Consider the following 20,385-nt stretch of genomic DNA (forward strand, 5'->3'; position numbering starts at 1 on the left):
TTTAATAAGATTAAGACATGTGAATTTTAGAAAAAATTGATGGTGTAGATTTTAAAACATTTTTGGACCAAAATTATTATAAATGATGAAATAAATCTGGGTCACAGATTTCAGTACTAGACCCTCTAGTATTAGAGATGGTCGAAGCCCCATTTACATACCCTCTTTTATTATTTTATTTTTATTATTGATTTATTACGAAAATAAAAATACAAATAATTGTTTTGTGCTGCCATGCCTTCAATCATTGGTCAAATGACAAAGATGAATTTTCTGAATGGTCTAGGAATGAATAATTCCTAGTAATATAGTGTTTAAATCTGAGAAGAATGAGAGCTGCCAGTTCTTTTTGGACCAATTAAAGTTGAGTTACTTGCTTGTAGTTATGCATTTCCTGAGTAATAGACAGCCACAAAATATATATAATTTTATACAGAAAAATAACCCTTATTTCTTGATATTAATTAAATATGTGAATTCTGCTCACGATTATCCCAATGTTTAAGAAACGCAAAATATAAAATTTATCTTAAAATTTGATGTTATATTATGTGTCAAAACTTTAACTCTTTCAATGTTAACTCTACATTTTATACTTTAAACTTTCAATTATAATATAAATAATTGGTGGGTAACTTAAATTACACTCTCGTCTATGGAAGACAGAATATTTTAAATATGGAATTGTGTGATACATATTGGATACCTTTGCTAGTAAGATCCAAATCTGTCTATGGAGCACAAAATATTTCAAATATGGAATTGTGTGATACAGATGGGATATTTTGCTAGTAAGATCTAAATGTAATTGCTCTACTCTCTCGTTTGATTTAGGTTCAAGGTCAAATAAAATTTAAATTAATTATATTTTATTGATTTACGCTTTAAAACTTTTTTTAACCATTTTAAACCAAATTCAAATATGGTTTTTTTTTGGCTTGGGTCATTGATTTGTAATTAAAAATCAATTATCATTTCTAGTTTCAAAACGTACAACTATTAAACTCACTATCCAAACAATATGAATCAATTTATTGAATGATCATTCAACCAACATTGTACTTCATCCCCTGAATTTTAAATATTAAACTCATTATCCAACCAACATGAATCAATTTAATTGAATGATCATTCAATCAACATTGTACTTCTTCCCTTGATTTTTTGTTTTCTCACTATATTGAGTGGGCTCGCTTGTGAGCCCGAAGCTTCACGTTTTAAAAAAAAATATATGTTCAATGTTAATCTCATGCAGTCCTATGGTAGTAGGAAAATCTTTCTTATATTGTATTTTCACACAATAGTCTTGACCTCATCATCCGTATCATTATATTCTTGATTTCTTGAATATAGGCAATGTGAACAATTTTATTTTCTAGAGCTTCATAAAACCTCTATAGGCACCTTAATATGTATTCTCTAAATAAATAAAAGACCACATGCAAGTCTTTTTGGTTCATTCAATATCTTTTTATCAATCATCTAGTAAGTATATAGCCTTTATGGTCGACCTTCCCGACATAAAACCAAATTGATTTCCAATGATATTTATCTATTGTCTCAACCTTCGCTTAATCATCCTCTCTCATACCTTCATAGTATGAGTTATGATTTTAATCTCTCTATAGTTTGTATAATTCTATGTCACATTTGATCTTATAAATAAGGATTAAGATGTTTCTCTTCCACGAGTATGACATCTTATTTCAGTTGCTTGTCACATTGATCAAAGTGTTATAACATTTTTCTTCTAAATTTCTATGGTAAGGATGACTAAATTTTTCTATGACAATTGTGATCCAACAAATAATTCTTTCCACTGAATATACCAATAATTGTACTTTCCATTTTCTAGGTAAGAGTGGTCCAAAGGAGAGACCAGAATTTAGAAATTTATCCAAGGAGGAGATTGATGAGCATTTGACTGCAATATGTGAGCGTGACTGAGTTCTAGATAAGGATATGTTCAAACTTTAAGTACCAAAAAAGTTGATGTTAGGTGAAATTATCATCTAATCTTCTGTGATTATAATTGACTTGATTTTCCTTATACTATTTACTAGATGCAACTGCAGGCAAATGAATGCGCATGTTTATATTTCTATTAGATATTGGAGGCTGCCAGCTGTTATATGTTGGGCAATGTAGAGAAACTATTGTCATGTACTCATCTTTATATACCTATTCCCTGCAACATGATACAATGTAGAGAAACCATTGCAAGTTTCTCGCATGTCTAGTATGGAGAGAAACTTAAGTCTAAGTATTGGACAATTTGTTCTACAATATGATTGAATTGATTAGTATTGTAATATTACAACAACAACCAAGTTTTAATCTCAGTAGTTGGGGTTGACCATTCGGATTGTAATATTAAGAAGTCGGATTGTAATATTAAGAAGAAATTTTACTTGATATAATACGGGATTTAGAAATTAGAAGGGCAGAAATTGAGAGGAAAGAAAATGAGCTTAGAAAAAAGAGGCCATTCGGCTTTGTGGTTGTAATGCAGGCTGGCATTCAACAAGGAGGCCATTTTCATGGGTCTTGGTTATCCTTTTCCTTCTATTTTCATTCCACTCATTTTCTATTCTTGGAAATAACTATTTTTTATTTTATTATACATTATCTCTTTCATTCTCTTCTTAATGCTGTTTACACAGAAAAAGGAGTGCATTCGTGGGACTTAAGTCCACATACTCAACGTAGTTTATTTACTTAACCAAGTTAACAAAGGATGTATTTTGCACTCGAACTTCAAATCTGATAGTTTAAGAAAGCACTGGTCAGTTATTATTCAAATAACTCAAAATAATAATTTTAAAAAATTTCGTTACAAGATCAACCCGTAACCATCATTTTAAAGAAGAAATGGAGCATGCGAAATTAAAAGAAAACCCATCCTAAGAGATACACAATCGGCAGAATTGAACTCCATCGGTTCAGTGTTCGAAGTTCCAATTATAATCTTCTCTCAAACTAACTTTCTACTTGGTCACCCATAAAGTAAACTTGTTTTCCAACGAGTTTTAAATTCACTTGTGTGCAGCCAACGAAAAACTTACTCCAACATATTTATTCTTTTTTGGGTAAATTGTAAAATCAGATGAGTTTGAGTATGAGCAACTCAATTGGAAAACACGTTTTTCTAAAGGGCAATGGTTACATAAACCTACAAATTGGAATATTTATTGGAAAATTAAAAATTCAACCTCTCAATCTATTAAGTACACCACCTTTCATTAAAAAAAAACTTGCCCTTTTGAGCTCCTTAAAGGTAATAATTAGAAAAATCATTGGAATAAAATAAATTATTTACCCAAGATAATATAACTTCTATGTTTTATAAAACATTTGTGGAAAGAAGATATACTTTAAACAAAAGGGTGACCTTGTACAGGAGCCTACATGCAAAAGAAACAACCAATTAATATCATTAACTTATTTTTAAATCGCGTATCAAATATGGATTCAAATGAAGTGATCCTTGAAAGGAGGAAGACACTAAACTAGCTCAATAGCTCTATTAGTGGCTTACAACCCAAGGAAAGGTCATGAGGGAAAAAGAAGGTGCACCTTACTGTAGTTTTAACTAGTCTTCTATGGTATTATATGACAGCCAGCTATGTTAAAAAAAAGCAATCATTGTTTCGCAAACATTCCTTGTGTTAAGGAGGAAAAATCATAATCCTTCCCTGTCTGTGAAGTGGTTGATGATGCTGAAGCTGCAGATTGAGGTTTACTCACTCCCGTTGTAATTGTCCCGTTAACTGGAGCAACTTGGCCCAGAGGATAGAAACTGCAAAAAGTGACAACTTGGTTAACTACAAAAGTGAAGGATAAATAAATCAATAGAGAAAGTACATGCTTACATCTTCGCTTAAAAAGAATGCATTGCAGAAAATGTATAAACAATGTGCAAATATAAATGGCTTAACTGAAGTGAATACTATAAGATAAATGTTGCAAGGTTTGTAGATTAATGTCATATTTGTAACATAGTCTCCAGCCAACAATGCCATATCTTACCTAACCTATAATCCTGGTAAATCTGTAGGAAATGTTTGAAACAAAAGAATGTCCACATTGACATACTAATTTTTCACAAGAAATATAATTAGAAAATGTTAGGATCTAATTACGACTCGAGTCCCACAATGGAAGTATAGGATTAATAATGTGGGGTTCATAAGGCCTTCGGCTCTCCACCCATTGACATACATTTCAAGATCTGATGCTTTGCATTCAATCAAATTCAAAGTGGCACACAGGGTAGCAAAACTTGCAGTTGATTAATATGATAGGGTACAGTAACTTTTTATGAACAGCGGACCAATTTTCCAAAATCATAATGGTAGGAAACAAAACCCCCAAAATAGCCGTTTTGCACAACAGTCTACAAGCAACTCATTGTTTTTGGTTTGTAGAAGAACCATGGCTCATTAAGTCATTATGAATGGCACCAATATCAACCTAATATTACTCAGAATTCCATGCACCAGAATCAGTCAACATGGCAGTCAAATCCCATTAGTTATGCACCCTGCAATTAAATTGGCTTTAACTATCAAGTACATAGACTAGTTATGTACCTAGATGGTGGATATTGAACTGAGCCGCCTGCTGGATGCGCTGCAGTCGTGTTCATAGTCTAACCCAGAAGAGGAAGAGAAATAAAATGTCAGATAGATAAGAAGAAAACATTAATCAATTAACAAATGGCGCGCATGAATTATTACCTGCATGAGTTTCTGCAAGTCTCCCTGACCACCCATCGGCATTACTCCAGGAACTGGGTAGCCGGCAGCTGGCCAACTTTGAACAGGAATGTTGAATCCAGGTTGTTGTACGCTTGCAGGATACTTGGGATCCACCGCAGCAGATTTAGTAGCGGCAGCCATTAGAAGAGACTGTTGTTGTGCCAGCATGGCCAGCTGCTGTTGATGTTGTACACTAGCGGGATATTTGGGATCCCCACCAGCAGATTTAGTAGCGGCAGCCATTAGAAGAGACTGTTGCTGTGCTAGCATGGCCAGCTGCTGCTGATGCATAGCAAATGGAGACACCACATTGGTCTGCAGATATTCATTTTACTGGGTCAGGTAAAATCATATTCACATACACATAGCAAAACAAAACAACCATCTGAGGATAAGAGTAATAACTAAACTCACTGAATGTCTTGGATAATAATAACTCATATATAAGACAAAAAGGGATGCTCAAATAACAACCCAGAATCTATACATTCAATAGTCAAAGAAGAAACTCTACATCTTTAACAAACCCATTGAGGCATTGGCAGTGGCACATACCTTCTCAAAGAGGCTCATGATATCATTTTTTATATCTTTCTGTGGTTTTTCTGGAGCCAAGCTTGGCGTCACTGAAGGTGAATCTTTAAATAGATCCTCAATTAGGGAAGTAGGCTGCGGTGTACTCTCAACTGCACTCGGGGTATCCATCTTCTCAGCTGTTGATGCCTCGGCAGCAGCTGAAACAATTATGACAAAATTATAACAGTCAAATACAGGCTAATTACAATAAGCATCTTCAAATCTTCCAAAAGAATGTATGGCAACACCTCTTTTCTTCTATTTTATCATTATTATTAATTATTAAAAATAAAAAAGGACACCTAAAACATACACTGAAATCCTGCCCAGTTATTATCATCATCAGTAGCACCAGCTGCCTCTGAACCCCTTTCCTTTTCACTTGGACCATCCACAGACAACATGTCAAAAAGGTCTGTAGCAAAGTCAACTCTTGGAGGGGTATTTTTATATGATCCAGTAGCCTGATTCGAAGTTTCAGCTTGCTGCTGTGCTGCCATGGGTTCCACCTTCTCAATATGCTGAGGTTTTGTCACAGGTGTTACCTGTTCAGAAATTAATTGTTTTCATATGAATATAAATTATAAACAATAATACTTTCAAATTCAAGTAACAAGGGAAATCAAATTGCCTTGTTACAAAAAAGAGGATAAAAGCAAAAGCTAGAACTATCCATGTTACTTGCTCTTAGCATCATAACTTATCATCTAAGCTATTGAAAATACATGCTAAGCTAAAATATTTTATCTAAAAAATGGAAAAACTAACATTTCTCAAACCGATAATATTTTCCAAACATCCATCACTATCAATATGTACACCAAAACATAAATTATCCCCATAAGGGATTTCAATGTTGTATAACTTGGACTGTAGTCTCAAAATGTGTGGGCTTATCTGTTAGATAAGAAACACGAGACACTGGAGGAAAGACTTACAGTTTGCATTACAAGCTCAATTACTTGGCTTATGTTGTAAGCTAAAGATTAATATATATTGACACATCTGTAGTCAGCATTTCAGACATATGTGAGAAACCAACAAAAATAAGTGAATAAACTAACATGGCAAGATTAAGCTTGTGCTTCAATGAGTGTCAGTTACGCACTTACTCTTGTCACACCATATTGTTCCATTTTTTAGATAAAAACTGCTATGTTCATTCCTATTAATCTGTCCATTTTGAAGAATTCTTTTGTTCCTCTTTATTTCTCTCGTTTAGAAGTTCACGAGTGCATTTTTTGTTATTTTCCATTTTAAACTTATTTAATACTTTCTTGATTCCTAATGGGACTAAGACTTGATTGTTGTTGTTAATACTTTCTTGATTCAAGTAGTGGAAAAAATTCATGACCACAAATAGAGAAATGGTATATTAGGAAAAAACACAATAAATGTCATTAAAATCAACACAACCATTACTTTTCTCCGGAGGTGTTTTTTCTTCAATGGGGTAGAGAAACATGAAAGGAGGTACTATAATTTTTCATTGTTTTACTTCGCAATTATTATTGTTGGAACACCTCCCCTCTTGAAAAACTTGTTTTATTTTTTATTACTTCGTGGGTTATCACATGAAACTTATCATTAAGAAAAGTGCATAAAACCCCTCAACATTCAATTTTGGCAATTAAGCCCCCTCAATTTTAAAAATTTCCACAACGGCGGCTTGTATTCATTTTTGTTATCATCATCACAAAAGTATTACCCACCCACTAACCTAATCAATATTCTTTAGTATAGCCTTAAATATCCAAAATAAGAAAATCAGGATGAATGCAAAATACCTATTATGGCACTTATGTTTAAAAACAAAAGAGAGGGTGAATGCCTAAACTACACTGAGCACTGAGGGATTTATTTAATGTATTTTCCCTTCTTACATTTACTAAAAAAGCACTAGTAACTCATGGAACTGATTGCTGAAGAATAGAGTTCAGAACAACAATGCAACATATAATACAACATAAGAATAGGAAAAAGAGAGAAGTTTGCATATAAAAACTAACAAAAAAAGAAGATTACCTGCCCGGGTCCTTTGGGAGGAGCAGGAACACTAATTCTTATAGCAGGAATTGCATTTGATGGTTGGATTTTCTTCCTTTCCTCAAAATTATTCTCAGATGTAATTCCATAACCGTTCCCAACTCTTTCCACAGGCCTCTGCCAATGTGATGAAGATTTTTCTTCTTGCAATCTAGAAGGCGATGCTGGTCTCCCATCCCTTGCAACCCACCTCTTTTCTTCATACCTTTAAATATATGAAGTAATTGGAAGCAGAGGAATATCATCTTCACCAGGTTTACAAAATAAGAAACATACACTTTATGTACAGCGATAAAAATGATTCAGGGTTTTTAAAAGCAGACATACTTTGCACGAATGAAATTTTCAATTCCAACTCTATCATAACGTGGAGGTAATTCTGCTTCCCAGTAACTATTTGCTTTCTCATTTCCCATCGCTACATAGGACCAAAAAAGAAATTCAAATATAATGAGCAGGCTTTAAAACTAACACAAACCAACAAAACAGAAAATAAACATTTGGTCATGGCCATTCAGATTCTCTTACATTGAATGAATGCAACCTGCTCTGGGAGCCAAGTGTCCAAAGTTGCAGAACGAACCTGAAGAAAAGCAATTAAGTCAACATATAATATAAGAAAATGTGCCGGTGAATTGAAATTCAGAACCAGACTTTACTTAATATAAATATTTAGTGGTTAGAATGTAAAAATGGGATATTTAGGACGTAGAGCCATGTATAAATTATCCCCACGTCAAATTGAGTCAGTAACAATGTTTGACATTAAATTGAAAAGGAAAAAAGTCATATTGAATTTTTTTTATGAATTATAACAATGTGCTGCCTAGTGGGTTAAGGCTTGATTGTTTATAAGTAGCACAGCGGCAGAGTGTTCATTTTTAAATTTGAGGTTAGAGTGTTATAATTGTTTACTGTACCTCTGAAAAGAGTGCCAGGGAGGTAACTTTTTGATTCATAAAATTTTTCAATAGACTTTTAAATATCGATGATACTCGTATTTCAGTTACCCATTTAGAAACCTTCTGTTAGTTAGCTAGCAAGAGTGTATAATGAACATAAAAATAATGATAATGTTTGTCTCTCAAAACAAATTTTATAGTCTAGACTATTACGTCAATCATCCGCATACATATAGTGCAACTGTAACATATCTAAAATGCAGACAACACCAGCATTCTCATCGCTCAATGTAAATTGAATCCACAAAGATCTATTTCCATGTGACTCGATCATAATACCTAATTTCCCTAATCCCCTGTCATGATTTCTTTTCTGATAGTCATAGATCAAACTAAAACCTTTTTAAGCATCAGCTTCGTAAGAGAAAGTGAGAAACCAACAGATCTTAACCACTTCTACTTCTGAGGTGTAAAAGTTAAACAGACACAACAGACCAACCTTTGATATGTGTACCCCAAGACTTCGATGTATTCCTGAGCATTGCATGCAAATAAAGATGCCAAGATTGACACTAGCCCATCTTGGACCTCTGCAAATAAAATTTTCAAAGGAAATTGAGTGAAAACTGTGATTAAAAAAAACAAGGAAAAAATTGTAAGGTGGTTGAGCTTTATTATTATAATTTTTCATTCATACCAAAAAACGAGGAAAAAAATTCTGAAAGTGCCTCATCAAAAAAATCTGATTTTATTGACCGTTTACTATCTCTTTGCTTAGTTTCCTATATAGATATGAGATAGAGATCAGACATTTAGACCCATCCAAGTACATACTTAGTTTTGCAGTCAGCACATTCCTTATTCTCTGGTAATTTTAGAAGTCCTTCCAATATCTGCAGGTTTAAAGTGAAGGAAGAGAAGATTTAATCGAAAGAGAAAAGGGAAAGTTTCAAATTCAACCACACTCAAAAATAAAAAAAACTATTCAAATTAAAGTTCATATGCTGAAATATAAAGGATCTCAAATATATACACCACTTTAAGCAGTTAGCTCCTCATAGGTCATGCCAGAAAGCTCCTTCCAAACGAATGTAAATTGACTGAGATCCAAAAAAGGAAAAAAAACAAACCAACTATCTGAAATTATAAACATTTGAGATGTGAATGAAGTTTTGGCCTTTTCAGCTCAAAATAACTAGAACCAGGAACTTCCACTGATAGGCTATTTTCACACACGACAAGGATCGAACCCCTGATATCATGCTCAAGGGGCCAACTATCTACTAACTATGTTGGGCCACTGTTGGTACTTTTTGTGTTAAAAATCAAATAACATTCCCACTCCACATAGTATATCTGACTCTTTTCCTAACCGCAACCAGTTGATGAAACATTCTCCACAAAATAAGAATATGACAAATACACACAAAATTATAAAATTTGAAGAAAACGAATTTAGGTGACAGATTTCGAGTAATCCCAATAAAAAATGCTTCTAATGGCCCCATAGTATTTCTTTTATAAAACATGTAAATGATCTCAGACCAACTAAAAAAATGGAAAATTAACTATAAATAAGAAAAAAGTATCGGAACTAGCAATTGCCAAATACATTAACATATGACTAAATGATTTAATCTAAAAAATAATGAAGCACAAAAAAATCAATCAGTAAACAAATATTGTATAACAAGCACTCAAGCAGATCAAACTCTGAGAAAACCATTACAGGCAACTAATGATTAAGAGGAAAACATATCTAACAGCTAGCTATTCAATGCAAATGCGAATTAATCGATTATGCGAATAGGCGAATGATTAAATCGAATTGAACAATTAAGGATTGATATGAAAGAAATCATGTTATAATAATGGAGAGAGAATAAAAAAGGAAAATGAACCTTTTTGTGCTTGGCGTTGAGCTCTTTAGAAACGTTGGCCTTGTGGTTCATGGTGAATGAATAAGGGAGGGAGCGAGAGAGAGGATGAAGAAGATTCACGGGGTCAATTTGATCTTTTAAGCACTTTCTCTCTCACTCTCTCTTTCTGATAGAACAATAAGAAATGAAGAATGCGATGAAGAAAGAGATCGCAAATCCTTTCCTTCCTCCTTCACTTTTATGGATTTTTGTTGGAAAATAAATAAATATAAATTAACGGTGATATTGAATCTCCATTTTCACATAATTATAAATTAAAGATATTTTTCTATTTCATTTCAAAATATCAAACAAAATTATTCTCTATTTATTATTTTAAAATAAGTGAGGATACACTTACTTCAAAAAGTGAGTTTTTTAAGTTTATCATTCATCATAATTATTAATTTTATAGACTTTTAATGCTTTAAATCAACTTACTAATTGAAATTATTAGATTTTTCTAAAATTGATGACTATGATATAACTTACTATTTGAATAAGTGAATCCCTCGTCTTTTAAAATTAGTGTTCACTCTTAGTTTCTCTCTTTACATTTTGTGAACTATTTTTTTTACCTTTCTTCTTAAACTAGTATGTTGCTAGAAACTCTTAATTTATGATATTAAATATGTTTATTAAATATTCAATTCGTATAAATACTTTATTTTAGAAAATTAGAATGTTTGTTATTGAATGTATTTATGTTATAATATATCTATATTTTTATACTTCTATATCTATATTTATACTATATATAAAGCCAAAACATCTTATAATTACTTAATATGGTGTAATTTCTTATTGCATAATTTGTCCTTCTAATTAGTTATTATTACTTAATATCAATTTAGTTTTTCAAGAGAATTACAATTCATTTTCATATTTCTTTTATCACAAAAATATAATATCATGTACACCTAATATAAAAATGTGATATGATTCTCTCTTAAATAAAATACATAAAAATTAAATATTTAATATTAAAAAACAAAAATGCGGGTGAGATGAAAATAAAAATTAAATATTCATACATTACAATAATTATCCCTTAATAATAAATAAATGTGATTTTTTAAATAAAAGATTGGCAATTGTAATTAAGGATATATTGTAGAGATAAATTCAAATAGTATACTAATCAATACATTTTTATTATTTTTGGGTTGTTACCAAATGCAACAATATTATAAGAATATATTGTTTAAGTCACACTTATAATATATTGTAATGAAACAAAAACAATGTATTAACTCATATACTATTTGCAACTGTCTCTATAATATACTGTATTTTGTTTAAATTAATTATATTTATAATTTTTTTTGTTTTAGAATTATATCATGAAAATCATTGTAATGTATACATGTATAAATTAGGAAAGTTTGTATAGTGTTGAAAAGACAAAGATAATTTATATAATTTCAATTGAAGAATGCAAAATAATTTACTCTTTATTTATTGGTATAGAACTCTCAAATGTATTGTTGTTAAAACCATACTTGTTATTAAACCAGTTAGAGTACTTGTATAGTGATACAATGGTTCAGTAATTATACAGCATGTCGGTTAAATCAGACATATCTACTTATATTTATATATATGTATATAAACCTATAACAAAAAAAGTTCAAATAGGTAGATACTCAAATTTATAATCCATATTTATAATATACTCAAAATTCACATAAACAAGCAACTTTAAGTCTTTAACAAATTCAAATTCTAAATTGCAAAACATATGTCAATCCAAAAGTATCACTTAACAAACACAAAATATAAATAAATGACACAAGTTCATAACTCACCTTACAAAACAAATAAATTTGAAGGTTTAACACTTAACACTAAATAGTCAAAGTTATCTCGTATCGATGTTCCATTTTTGCATCAAATTTGAAGGTTTAACACTTAACACAAATGTCACTAAGATTACACACCAATATTATGAACCAAAATGTGTAATCTACGTATGTCTTGGAAGCATATGCCTTGAAGTGTTGAAGAAGGATTAGAAAGATGGTTCAGCGTGTAATAGTTCTTAAGTTTTTCTTTTTAAGAAAAAGATGTTAAATTGACCGGTTTAGTCAAATTCCGACCAGTTCACCAATTTTGACCAGTTTTTAACCGATTTTGATATTTGGCCGGTTCAACATCCTACCATACTGGTTAGGGATTCGATTTGTCGGTTTTCTGATCGAACTGGTCGACACGGTACGGTTTTATATCACTCCTCAAATGTAACAATTTTTCTATATATTGTTTTGTTAGCAAATTTTGGAAGATTTAAAATGATTTATTGGAAGATTTTTCTATATACGAGTCAAAGTAATTCTTGAAGATTTTTCAGCTAACTTAGGTGTTGGATAAGCTATTTTAGTAGAGCTTTTGGTTATGGATTATGGTATGAAACTTGCTTGGCAAATGAGTTTTAAAAAAGTTTGTGTGGAAAGTGATTGTCTAGAGGTGGTCCAACTTCTGTCCATAGGTATTCATATTCGTCATCAACAAATATTGAAGGTTGTTTTGGTCATCCAGTCATGGTTATCTCGGGTTTGGATAATAAAGATTGATTTTGGGTTTGGATAGTAAAGATTGATTTTGTTGTCCGTAAGACTAATCAAGTGACTGACTTTATAGCAAGGTTTGACTCACACTTTTTGAATAGACTTAGGATTTGGAGCACTGTCCCTCAAGATTTTTAGATATATATGGTTCAAGACAATCTTTCTCTTAGGCTTTTCTTGTTTTATTTATTTATTCCATTGTACCAAGAAAAAAAAACTACCTATTTTTATGATATCTGAGTATTTGATTTTTTTAGTTTAAATCCGTTACACACGCAAGTTTATAAATAACAGTTAGTATTCACTATTTCTTTTATTTTAGTTTCCGGCATTACACGATGAAGCCACTGAAGAAAACTCCTTCATCTTCTTCCCGCAAACCCTCTGATTTGAATGAAAAGAGTATTTCTCATACGACGGGGACCTTCAAATTTCAGCCACGTAAAACTAACACATTCCTTGACGCTCTATCTCTTAATGTAACTTCTCTTCTTTCTTTTATTCCTATGTTAGGGTTCCGTTTCCACTGTTTTTCTATACATATTTTTTCTTAAATTAATTGTTAAGATGTAGAATTAGAATAATAGAAAAAAGCACAATTCTTATACTTTGTCCAGTTTTTCGAAAAATCTTCATCCAAAATTGGATATGTTCATTTGTTCACTCTGTTCCTTTTCTGTTTTCACTTCCAGTTCCACTTTTACGGGGTTATATTACTTCCTGGGTATTAGTTCTGGGGGAAATTTATGTAATTTTCGTATTTTTAGTTGGTAATAATAATAATATAAAGGGATTGATAGATGAATCATAATGAGAGGGGGATAAAAGAGCATTTCATTCTTTCGTTCACTAAAACTGTGTTGTACACTATCTTTGAATTACTTAGCGCCATTTTAGATATGAAATTTAGCTGATAAATCTTAGTGAAGTTTTCAAATTGATAGTTAATAAAAAAGATAAGTAGATAAAAAAGTTAAATGAATACAAGCTTCTGTCTAGAATTGGATCTTATTTAGTTGTATATAATTACTACATTACATTTGGATTGGTGATATGACAATTGAATTCAGCTGGAAAATTAAAATATTTTTGTCGCATTGAGTCCTTACAGTCTGTTGGTATTGTATCGCTTTAATCATGTGTAGTGCAACCAATGGTTTGCAAATAGGCATTGGTAATAGTTGGTTTCTACAACAATTCTTGTTAATTAGGCCTCGTCTCAACCTTTTAGATCTCAAGACTAATTAATTAACATCTTAACGTCAAAATAGTGTTGTTGAAAAATTTGTGGAATATTTCCGGAAAACAACTTATGTTGGTGCGTGTAATTGACTAAGGTTGGAGTAGTAGAATTATTGCATGTCCCTTGGAGTCTTTCTTTTATTTATGTTTGTCTGGTTTAGTTATGATGTCTGATTTTTGTGTGTGTATATGTTCGACATCCGCTTGATCATGTTAAGGTTAGCAGTTCCCCTGATGAAGTGATTGAGACTACTGGAGCTATTTGCCAGCCCGAACAACAGTCACGGTTTGAGAAAAAACAGGCTGCAGTTCATGAAGAAATGAAGAGAATGAGACGTTTGCCTCGAAACAGTACATATACTGTTCACCGTATGAGGGTTCTTAATAAAACTTTGCAACTTATGTTAAGTCAGGTATGCAAATGTAGGTACTTTTTTTTACCAACTTTAGGTAGTTTTGTCATACATCTTTGTGTCATTTATTACGGTTTCATACTATATTCGCTTCTAATAAGTGATTAATCGTGTTCTACTTTTATTATGCCAGAGAACTGAATCACAGGAGAATGAGTTGGAATTGCTTTTAGCTGGGCTGTCTTTATGAACTGGTGATGGTATGTTGTTGGAGAATCAATATTAGGTTTATAACTATCTGCAATGTGATTGTGCTGATGAGGTCTATGTGCATGTTATTTAGCTTAGAATCCTGAGATATTGTTCCCCTAAACTTTCACAATTGAACATTTTTATGTATTATGTTATTTTTTTATGCCTTTTTATAGTACCATCTGATCCTGCTATCTTTTCTTGTTTCCTTCTTACACACAGGTTAAAGAGTTGGTAACCACGTTGTGGTAGTGGCAGATCTTGAAGGCCAAAACTTGAAGAAAAAGCTTGTTTACTGTTTGTACATATTGGCCTTTGGCAATGCAGTATTTTTCACCTAGCGTTTGACAATATTGATTTTTTACCTTCCAAAATTATGATAATATTAGTAATTTCAAATTATCAGCTACTTTCCAAATCTCCAATTGATTTAATACTCAAAATAAGCTGCACGCACATCATGGCCAAACAAGGAAGCTGGATTAAGACCCATATGGTAAAATTCAAACTTTGCCTGCATTTTTTGGCCCACGCTTCTTGTTATGTCAGAAAATGGAAGGTGTGGATATAGTAAATATCATTCTAGTTAAATTATGGCATTATAAGTATCTGAGTGCCACATGAATATCCTTCAGTAATTTTATGTCTACTCTCTAAATGTAAAGGTTAAGGAGGCCATGATACCACATGACAAAATATAGAGGTTATAATATGAATGACTTGCAGTTGCAATGAAAGGGTTGTTGTTTAGGCAAAACCAACAAAAGTAATTGAAACTTAAGATCAGTGAAAGGCGAACATATAAGAACAAATGTTGAATATAAAACATTCTAGATCATTAGAAGTAGCACCAATGTAAGTATATCTTATTTAATTGATGACATATTTCGCTATTATTCTCATGAATACAATTGTCCAGGGGGAAGTCACAAAAAACATACTGATATTGAAAATGCATTGATAATTTTAACACAGTAGTCCATGTTCTATAATCACTTTGACTTGTTATCCACTTTGTATGGTGCAACACTGTATGCAGATCTCTGATATATAGAAAAGAAAACCATTTCAAAACAGACAAGAATGTTTTGATAGCCTTCCTCAATACGTTCCACGGGTAGCCAGGAAAATCGAGACCGTATTATTCCAAATTTTACCAAGAGATTAAGCACAATTCCCTACATAATTGAACATTAGTTGTTAAACTAATACATGTTTAGTAAAACAAAACAATCTTAGATATGACAAATGTAGTGTGCATAATCTTAGATAGATTAATAAAACTAAATTGCAAGTCATCAAACCAAAATACAGTATTTCATATGAAAATGTGACTTTGAATAGGACTATCCATATTTTACAGGTGCAAAAACTTATGGTGGATCAATCATGGTAAAGGCAAAAGCAAAGGAAAATACCTGCCAAAAGCAGAAAAAAACAATCCCCTTTATGCATATAAACTTGGCAAGAGGCTTATGTGGTGCCAACTCTTTAGCAAACACGTGATAGAAAACAACAAGAGAATACAGTGCCAGTGACACAGAAAGGTTTAGGATGATTGTGAATGTCCAATTCACCCAATCTGGATATACTTCAAAATATTGTAGGGCTATCATCAAGATGGAGCACACCGGGCGCAACACAACAAATTGCCATGTCCACGACTTGAGAAGCTTAAGAGTATGATGGTCCAGATGTGTAGTATGAGGCTGCAACATGTGAGAAGGAAAGACTTGAAACATGTATTCTAACTCGTAGGGTTAAACTTCAAAATTCTAGAAGATTTCACCGATTCAAAGAAAAAAAACTGGACAAAATGTTTTTACTAAAACAAATATATTCATTCTTCTCTAATGAAATCCTTTGCTTGTTTTACAGTAAACTTGTCACCAAAACCAAAATTAGAACATTATACATATTTGATGAGCATGAAGCACCTGAAAAAGAGTCATTGGAAATGAATGGTGAATCTCTCTTCCTTTGATCTCATCTGGCACAATGTTCTTACTCAAGGAAATGTTCAAATAACTGTACATTAAACCCAAGAACTTAGCAATCACCTGTAGGCATATACTGAGTAAGTTGTAATATATCAGATTACTAAATTGAAAAGTTACAGAAATTCCAATTTCTATGTATGAAAATCTTACCAGAGCCTCATAACACTCTTTAATTGAGTCCAAAAATGTAAAGAATGCTTCACTTCCAAAAAAATTTATCAAACCAACATAGGAATCCACAGCATATAATGGGGCCATAAGGATGATAATTACTATAGCTTTTTGTTCATTTGGCTTTTTCCAATTTAGAACATGTTCTGAGAGTAGCTTCATAGAAAAGTGAACTGCTATCATGATGCACAGAGTTGATCCCCATAAAATTATCTGTGCAGGATCCATTTTAATTTTAATTCTCTCTGCTTTTGAGCTTGGAAGAATTCTGAATAGAGTCTACATAGAGATGACAAGGAAGATTGTTAAGGGAACTAATCTGAAGATGATAATATCTTAAAGAACAACATGTAGGACTCGAATTCAATACATAAGCCACTTTAACAAAGGCTTATAAGCTATTAAATCTTGAACATAAATATGAACAAAACAAACAATCTCCATGATGCTAAAAACAAATTATGAATTTGTTGGAATACAAATGATTGTAAAAGGAAATAACAGAAGCAAGGACATGAAAACATTTAATTTTTGTTAACTGACACATGTTTTCATTAGTCCAGGATATGATTTGGAACACTATTTATGACATGCAAATACCTGTCCGCCCTGGAGAGGCTTATCTCAAAACTCAGAACCACTCTTCAAGACCTCACTCTCTCTTTCTCCTACTCCACCATAACATCTTGTTAGGACATCATGGTCTTGTTATTGTCAGATCCATTTGATGTTCAAATTTGTCTAGCCTAAATCAAAATCACCGAAAACAAGTTTTATCATCTCAATCTCTTGATCATCTTTTAACATGAAACTCACTACTTCCCCACTTTTCCTCATAAATTCCTTAGTACTACTTTAAGATTCATTAAACACCACCACATGTTATCCTATATGACTGATTCTTTTTATGGCCAGATCTTACTCCCTTTCCATCAAATTAGTCACATGATAATAAAAGATGAATTTTAGCAGTCAACTCAAAATTACAACAAAAAGTGATAAACTCTCGATAGAGGCATAAATCTAGGTTGTGATCCAAAAGTACAAAACAAATACCAATGGTGAGTATACACATGACCTAGGAAAACAAAATATTTCTCTGCAGACCACACATGTAATGTTATATGAACCAAAATTATCAGAACAGCAACATATTTTACCCAATATATACAGAACTTGACCTTCAATCACATGTATATTACTCAACTGATGAAAAAGAATATATTGTTCATATTTATAGAAATGAAATGGATAAGTAGCATTGTGTACAATTCTTAAAACCTATGATATCACATAGCACTAAAACTGAATAACCTGAGTAAGTTAAACTAACAGCAGGGTGAAGTTGTAATGACGATTTTGCCAAGGTTCAACGTTTTCCTTTGCCTCCTCCTTCTCAATAGCACTAGACTTAGCAAAGTGGAGAATGTATAATGCAACTTCCTTGAACTAATAATAAATATAAGAAAATATCCTACACATCCTTATAGACCATAAGAAAAGTATAAAATATGTGATAAAGTTTTCACGATGTAGAATAATTTGTAGGAAAATTGTATGTAACTTCCATTATTGAAGGTTTCTAGATTGCATTTGGAGGTGGGAACAAAATCACTGTCAAAGGTCCACATATTTGCGCGTCTTTATTTCTTAAGAGTATGTAATATTTTAGTGGGTGCACATAAATGTGAACAATATAATATAGTGACCAAATGCGAACAAAATTGTGACCAAATTTAAATGGACACGGGATTTATCTTTGACTATTAGGACACATTTAGTACACGAAAAAGTACAATGGTAGGAATATAAATTGGATTTTAATACAATTTCTATGACTATAATTCCATCAATATGACCAACAACAAGGATAAATATATATTTTTGCCTTTGCCGACTTCCTTTTAATTGAATGTATATAATGAAATACCATCGGGCAATATTACCAATTTTATTTAATCACCATTAATTTTTCAAAAAATAATACAAATAAATAATAAATGATGTAGTAATCGTGTATAAATTTTTACACTATTATTATATAAATATTACACTCTAAATAAAATTACCCTGATAGATAACTTTTACTCCATGAATGTTAGTAAACAAGAAATAAAATAAAAATCATGCTGACAAAAATAATATTAAATGGCATTGCTCATGCAATATGTTTATCTGAGTAAGATAGTAAATATTATGTCAATTGCAAAAGAAATGCATAAATAGTAATTGATGTTATCTAAGTATTAAGTTCAGGCAAATTTAGTTGTATATATGACGTTAACTAAGTACTAAATTTGGCAATTTTAGTTGCATTTTAGATTACTAACTTTTTTACAAAGGAAGATTATCTATTCCAAGATTTGGTGTCTTATTATGTATTAATCCTATCAAAAATTGCTAATTTGTTAAGAAAAAACATAAAATAAATTTTATGATTACTTGTTGTAATGTGATTGACTTGGGATATGAAAATATAATTTTTTTAGAAGATAAAAGTATGAAGTTTTTGAGATATGTGATACTTGTTCCTTCTTTACCATTTGATTATATCTCATCTCATTCTATCATTGAAAGCATTTTGTTAAAATTTATCAAATCAGCGACTTGGAAATTAAATTATGTGAACTCCCCTTATTCTATATTTATATATTTTAGTCTAAATCTTTTAATCCTTTTAAGTTTTTGTATGAAAATTGTAAAAATAGTTGATACATGTATTTAAGAAATGTTAGTCAAATTAGGATATTAACTATATGTTGTTGGAGAAATGACTTCCGGTAGTTGATAGTATTTAAGTAATCGTGTAAACAGATTCAAGTCACAATCACATGATAGCGGCACGAATTCCAGAAACGTGGAGCTCATGATTTTCAAAATAAAAATAAAAAAATTATTAGACTTGTGTGTGATATATCTATATTTGTTTTTTTGTTTCTCACATGTAATCTTACACTGAATGTAAATTCTATTTGAACTGAAAATATATATAAATATATGAGACTAACCTTTTTAGTGAATATTTTTTCCATCCATTAGACTCGAACTCGAGATATTGCTTAAGAAAAATCAAACATATATTACTTGAACTAACTCTCGTTGGTGGTGACATATATATCTACATAAATACAATAAATAAATTTTTTACACCATATTACAAATTTATTTCTACATAAAATTTAGGACAATATGATTTTATTTATCTCTAAATATAACATGATGTATGTTGTATACATATAAGTTTTTTCTAAAAAAATTATTGTAGAATAATAGTTTCGAGCCAATATTACTTTGTTTGCTCCTGAATTTCCCGATAGACCAAATTAATATATTTGGGAATATTTTGAACTTTTTAATTTTGTATGAATCAAATACTAGGAGCTAAAATTTGAGTGACCAAATTAATTTTTTATAAAAAATCTACGCACCTCCTAGATTATTTTACAGAGACTTCATCTAATTATAAATTTCTACAAAATAGTAACTCAAACATTGAGGAAGAGAAACATTTTTTGTATGCTTTATGAATGGTCTAAGGAGTTGAATAAACTCTTTTGCAAATTATTAGACATCATCCACTTTAATGAATCACCATCT

At 31.4% G+C, this 20,385-nt stretch overlaps 3 protein-coding genes across 10 annotated transcripts; 1 reads left to right on the top strand and 2 right to left on the bottom strand.

The window, feature by feature from the left end:
• Nucleotides 3,410-10,393, bottom strand: LOC109351902 (probable ADP-ribosylation factor GTPase-activating protein AGD5). The gene is made up of 11 exons (XM_019593585.1): nucleotides 10,186-10,393; nucleotides 9,119-9,177; nucleotides 8,784-8,874; nucleotides 7,911-7,965; nucleotides 7,710-7,800; nucleotides 7,362-7,587; nucleotides 5,650-5,881; nucleotides 5,316-5,494; nucleotides 4,740-5,075; nucleotides 4,593-4,651; nucleotides 3,410-3,799 (listed from the first exon to the last, which is right to left on the bottom strand). The coding sequence occupies exons 1-11, from the start codon at nucleotides 10,234-10,236 to the stop codon at nucleotides 3,643-3,645; spliced, it is 1,536 nt and encodes a 511-aa protein (XP_019449130.1). The 5' UTR covers nucleotides 10,237-10,393; the 3' UTR covers nucleotides 3,410-3,642.
• LOC109351904 lies at nucleotides 13,040-15,263 on the top strand. 3 transcript variants are annotated; one of them, XR_002108301.1, is made up of 4 exons: nucleotides 13,040-13,249; nucleotides 14,231-14,425; nucleotides 14,559-14,687; nucleotides 14,840-15,263. XR_002108301.1 is itself a non-coding variant. In XM_019593594.1 (4 exons), the coding sequence occupies exons 1-3, from the start codon at nucleotides 13,109-13,111 to the stop codon at nucleotides 14,613-14,615; spliced, it is 393 nt and encodes a 130-aa protein (XP_019449139.1). In that variant the 5' UTR covers nucleotides 13,040-13,108; the 3' UTR covers nucleotides 14,616-14,629; nucleotides 14,840-15,263. The 3 variants fall into 3 exon arrangements, 2 of the variants coding, with proteins under 2 accessions (XP_019449139.1, XP_019449138.1); XM_019593594.1 differs by having other exon boundaries at nucleotides 14,559-14,629; XM_019593593.1 differs by having other exon boundaries at nucleotides 14,559-14,625.
• Nucleotides 15,463-18,271, bottom strand: LOC109351903 (transmembrane protein 184C-like). 6 transcript variants are annotated; one of them, XM_019593590.1, is made up of 6 exons: nucleotides 18,122-18,271; nucleotides 17,389-17,534; nucleotides 16,768-17,067; nucleotides 16,555-16,677; nucleotides 16,036-16,326; nucleotides 15,463-15,795 (listed from the first exon to the last, which is right to left on the bottom strand). In XM_019593590.1, the coding sequence occupies exons 3-6, from the start codon at nucleotides 17,014-17,016 to the stop codon at nucleotides 15,610-15,612; spliced, it is 849 nt and encodes a 282-aa protein (XP_019449135.1). In that variant the 5' UTR covers nucleotides 17,017-17,067; nucleotides 17,389-17,534; nucleotides 18,122-18,271; the 3' UTR covers nucleotides 15,463-15,609. The 6 variants fall into 6 exon arrangements, with proteins under 6 accessions (XP_019449135.1, XP_019449134.1, XP_019449133.1 ...); XM_019593589.1 differs by having other exon boundaries at nucleotides 18,103-18,271; XM_019593588.1 differs by lacking the exon at nucleotides 17,389-17,534.

The sequence above is a fragment of the Lupinus angustifolius genome, chromosome LG07, assembly GCF_001865875.1.
Source record: "Lupinus angustifolius cultivar Tanjil chromosome LG07, LupAngTanjil_v1.0, whole genome shotgun sequence".
NCBI classification, from domain to species: Eukaryota; Viridiplantae; Streptophyta; class Magnoliopsida; order Fabales; family Fabaceae; genus Lupinus; species Lupinus angustifolius.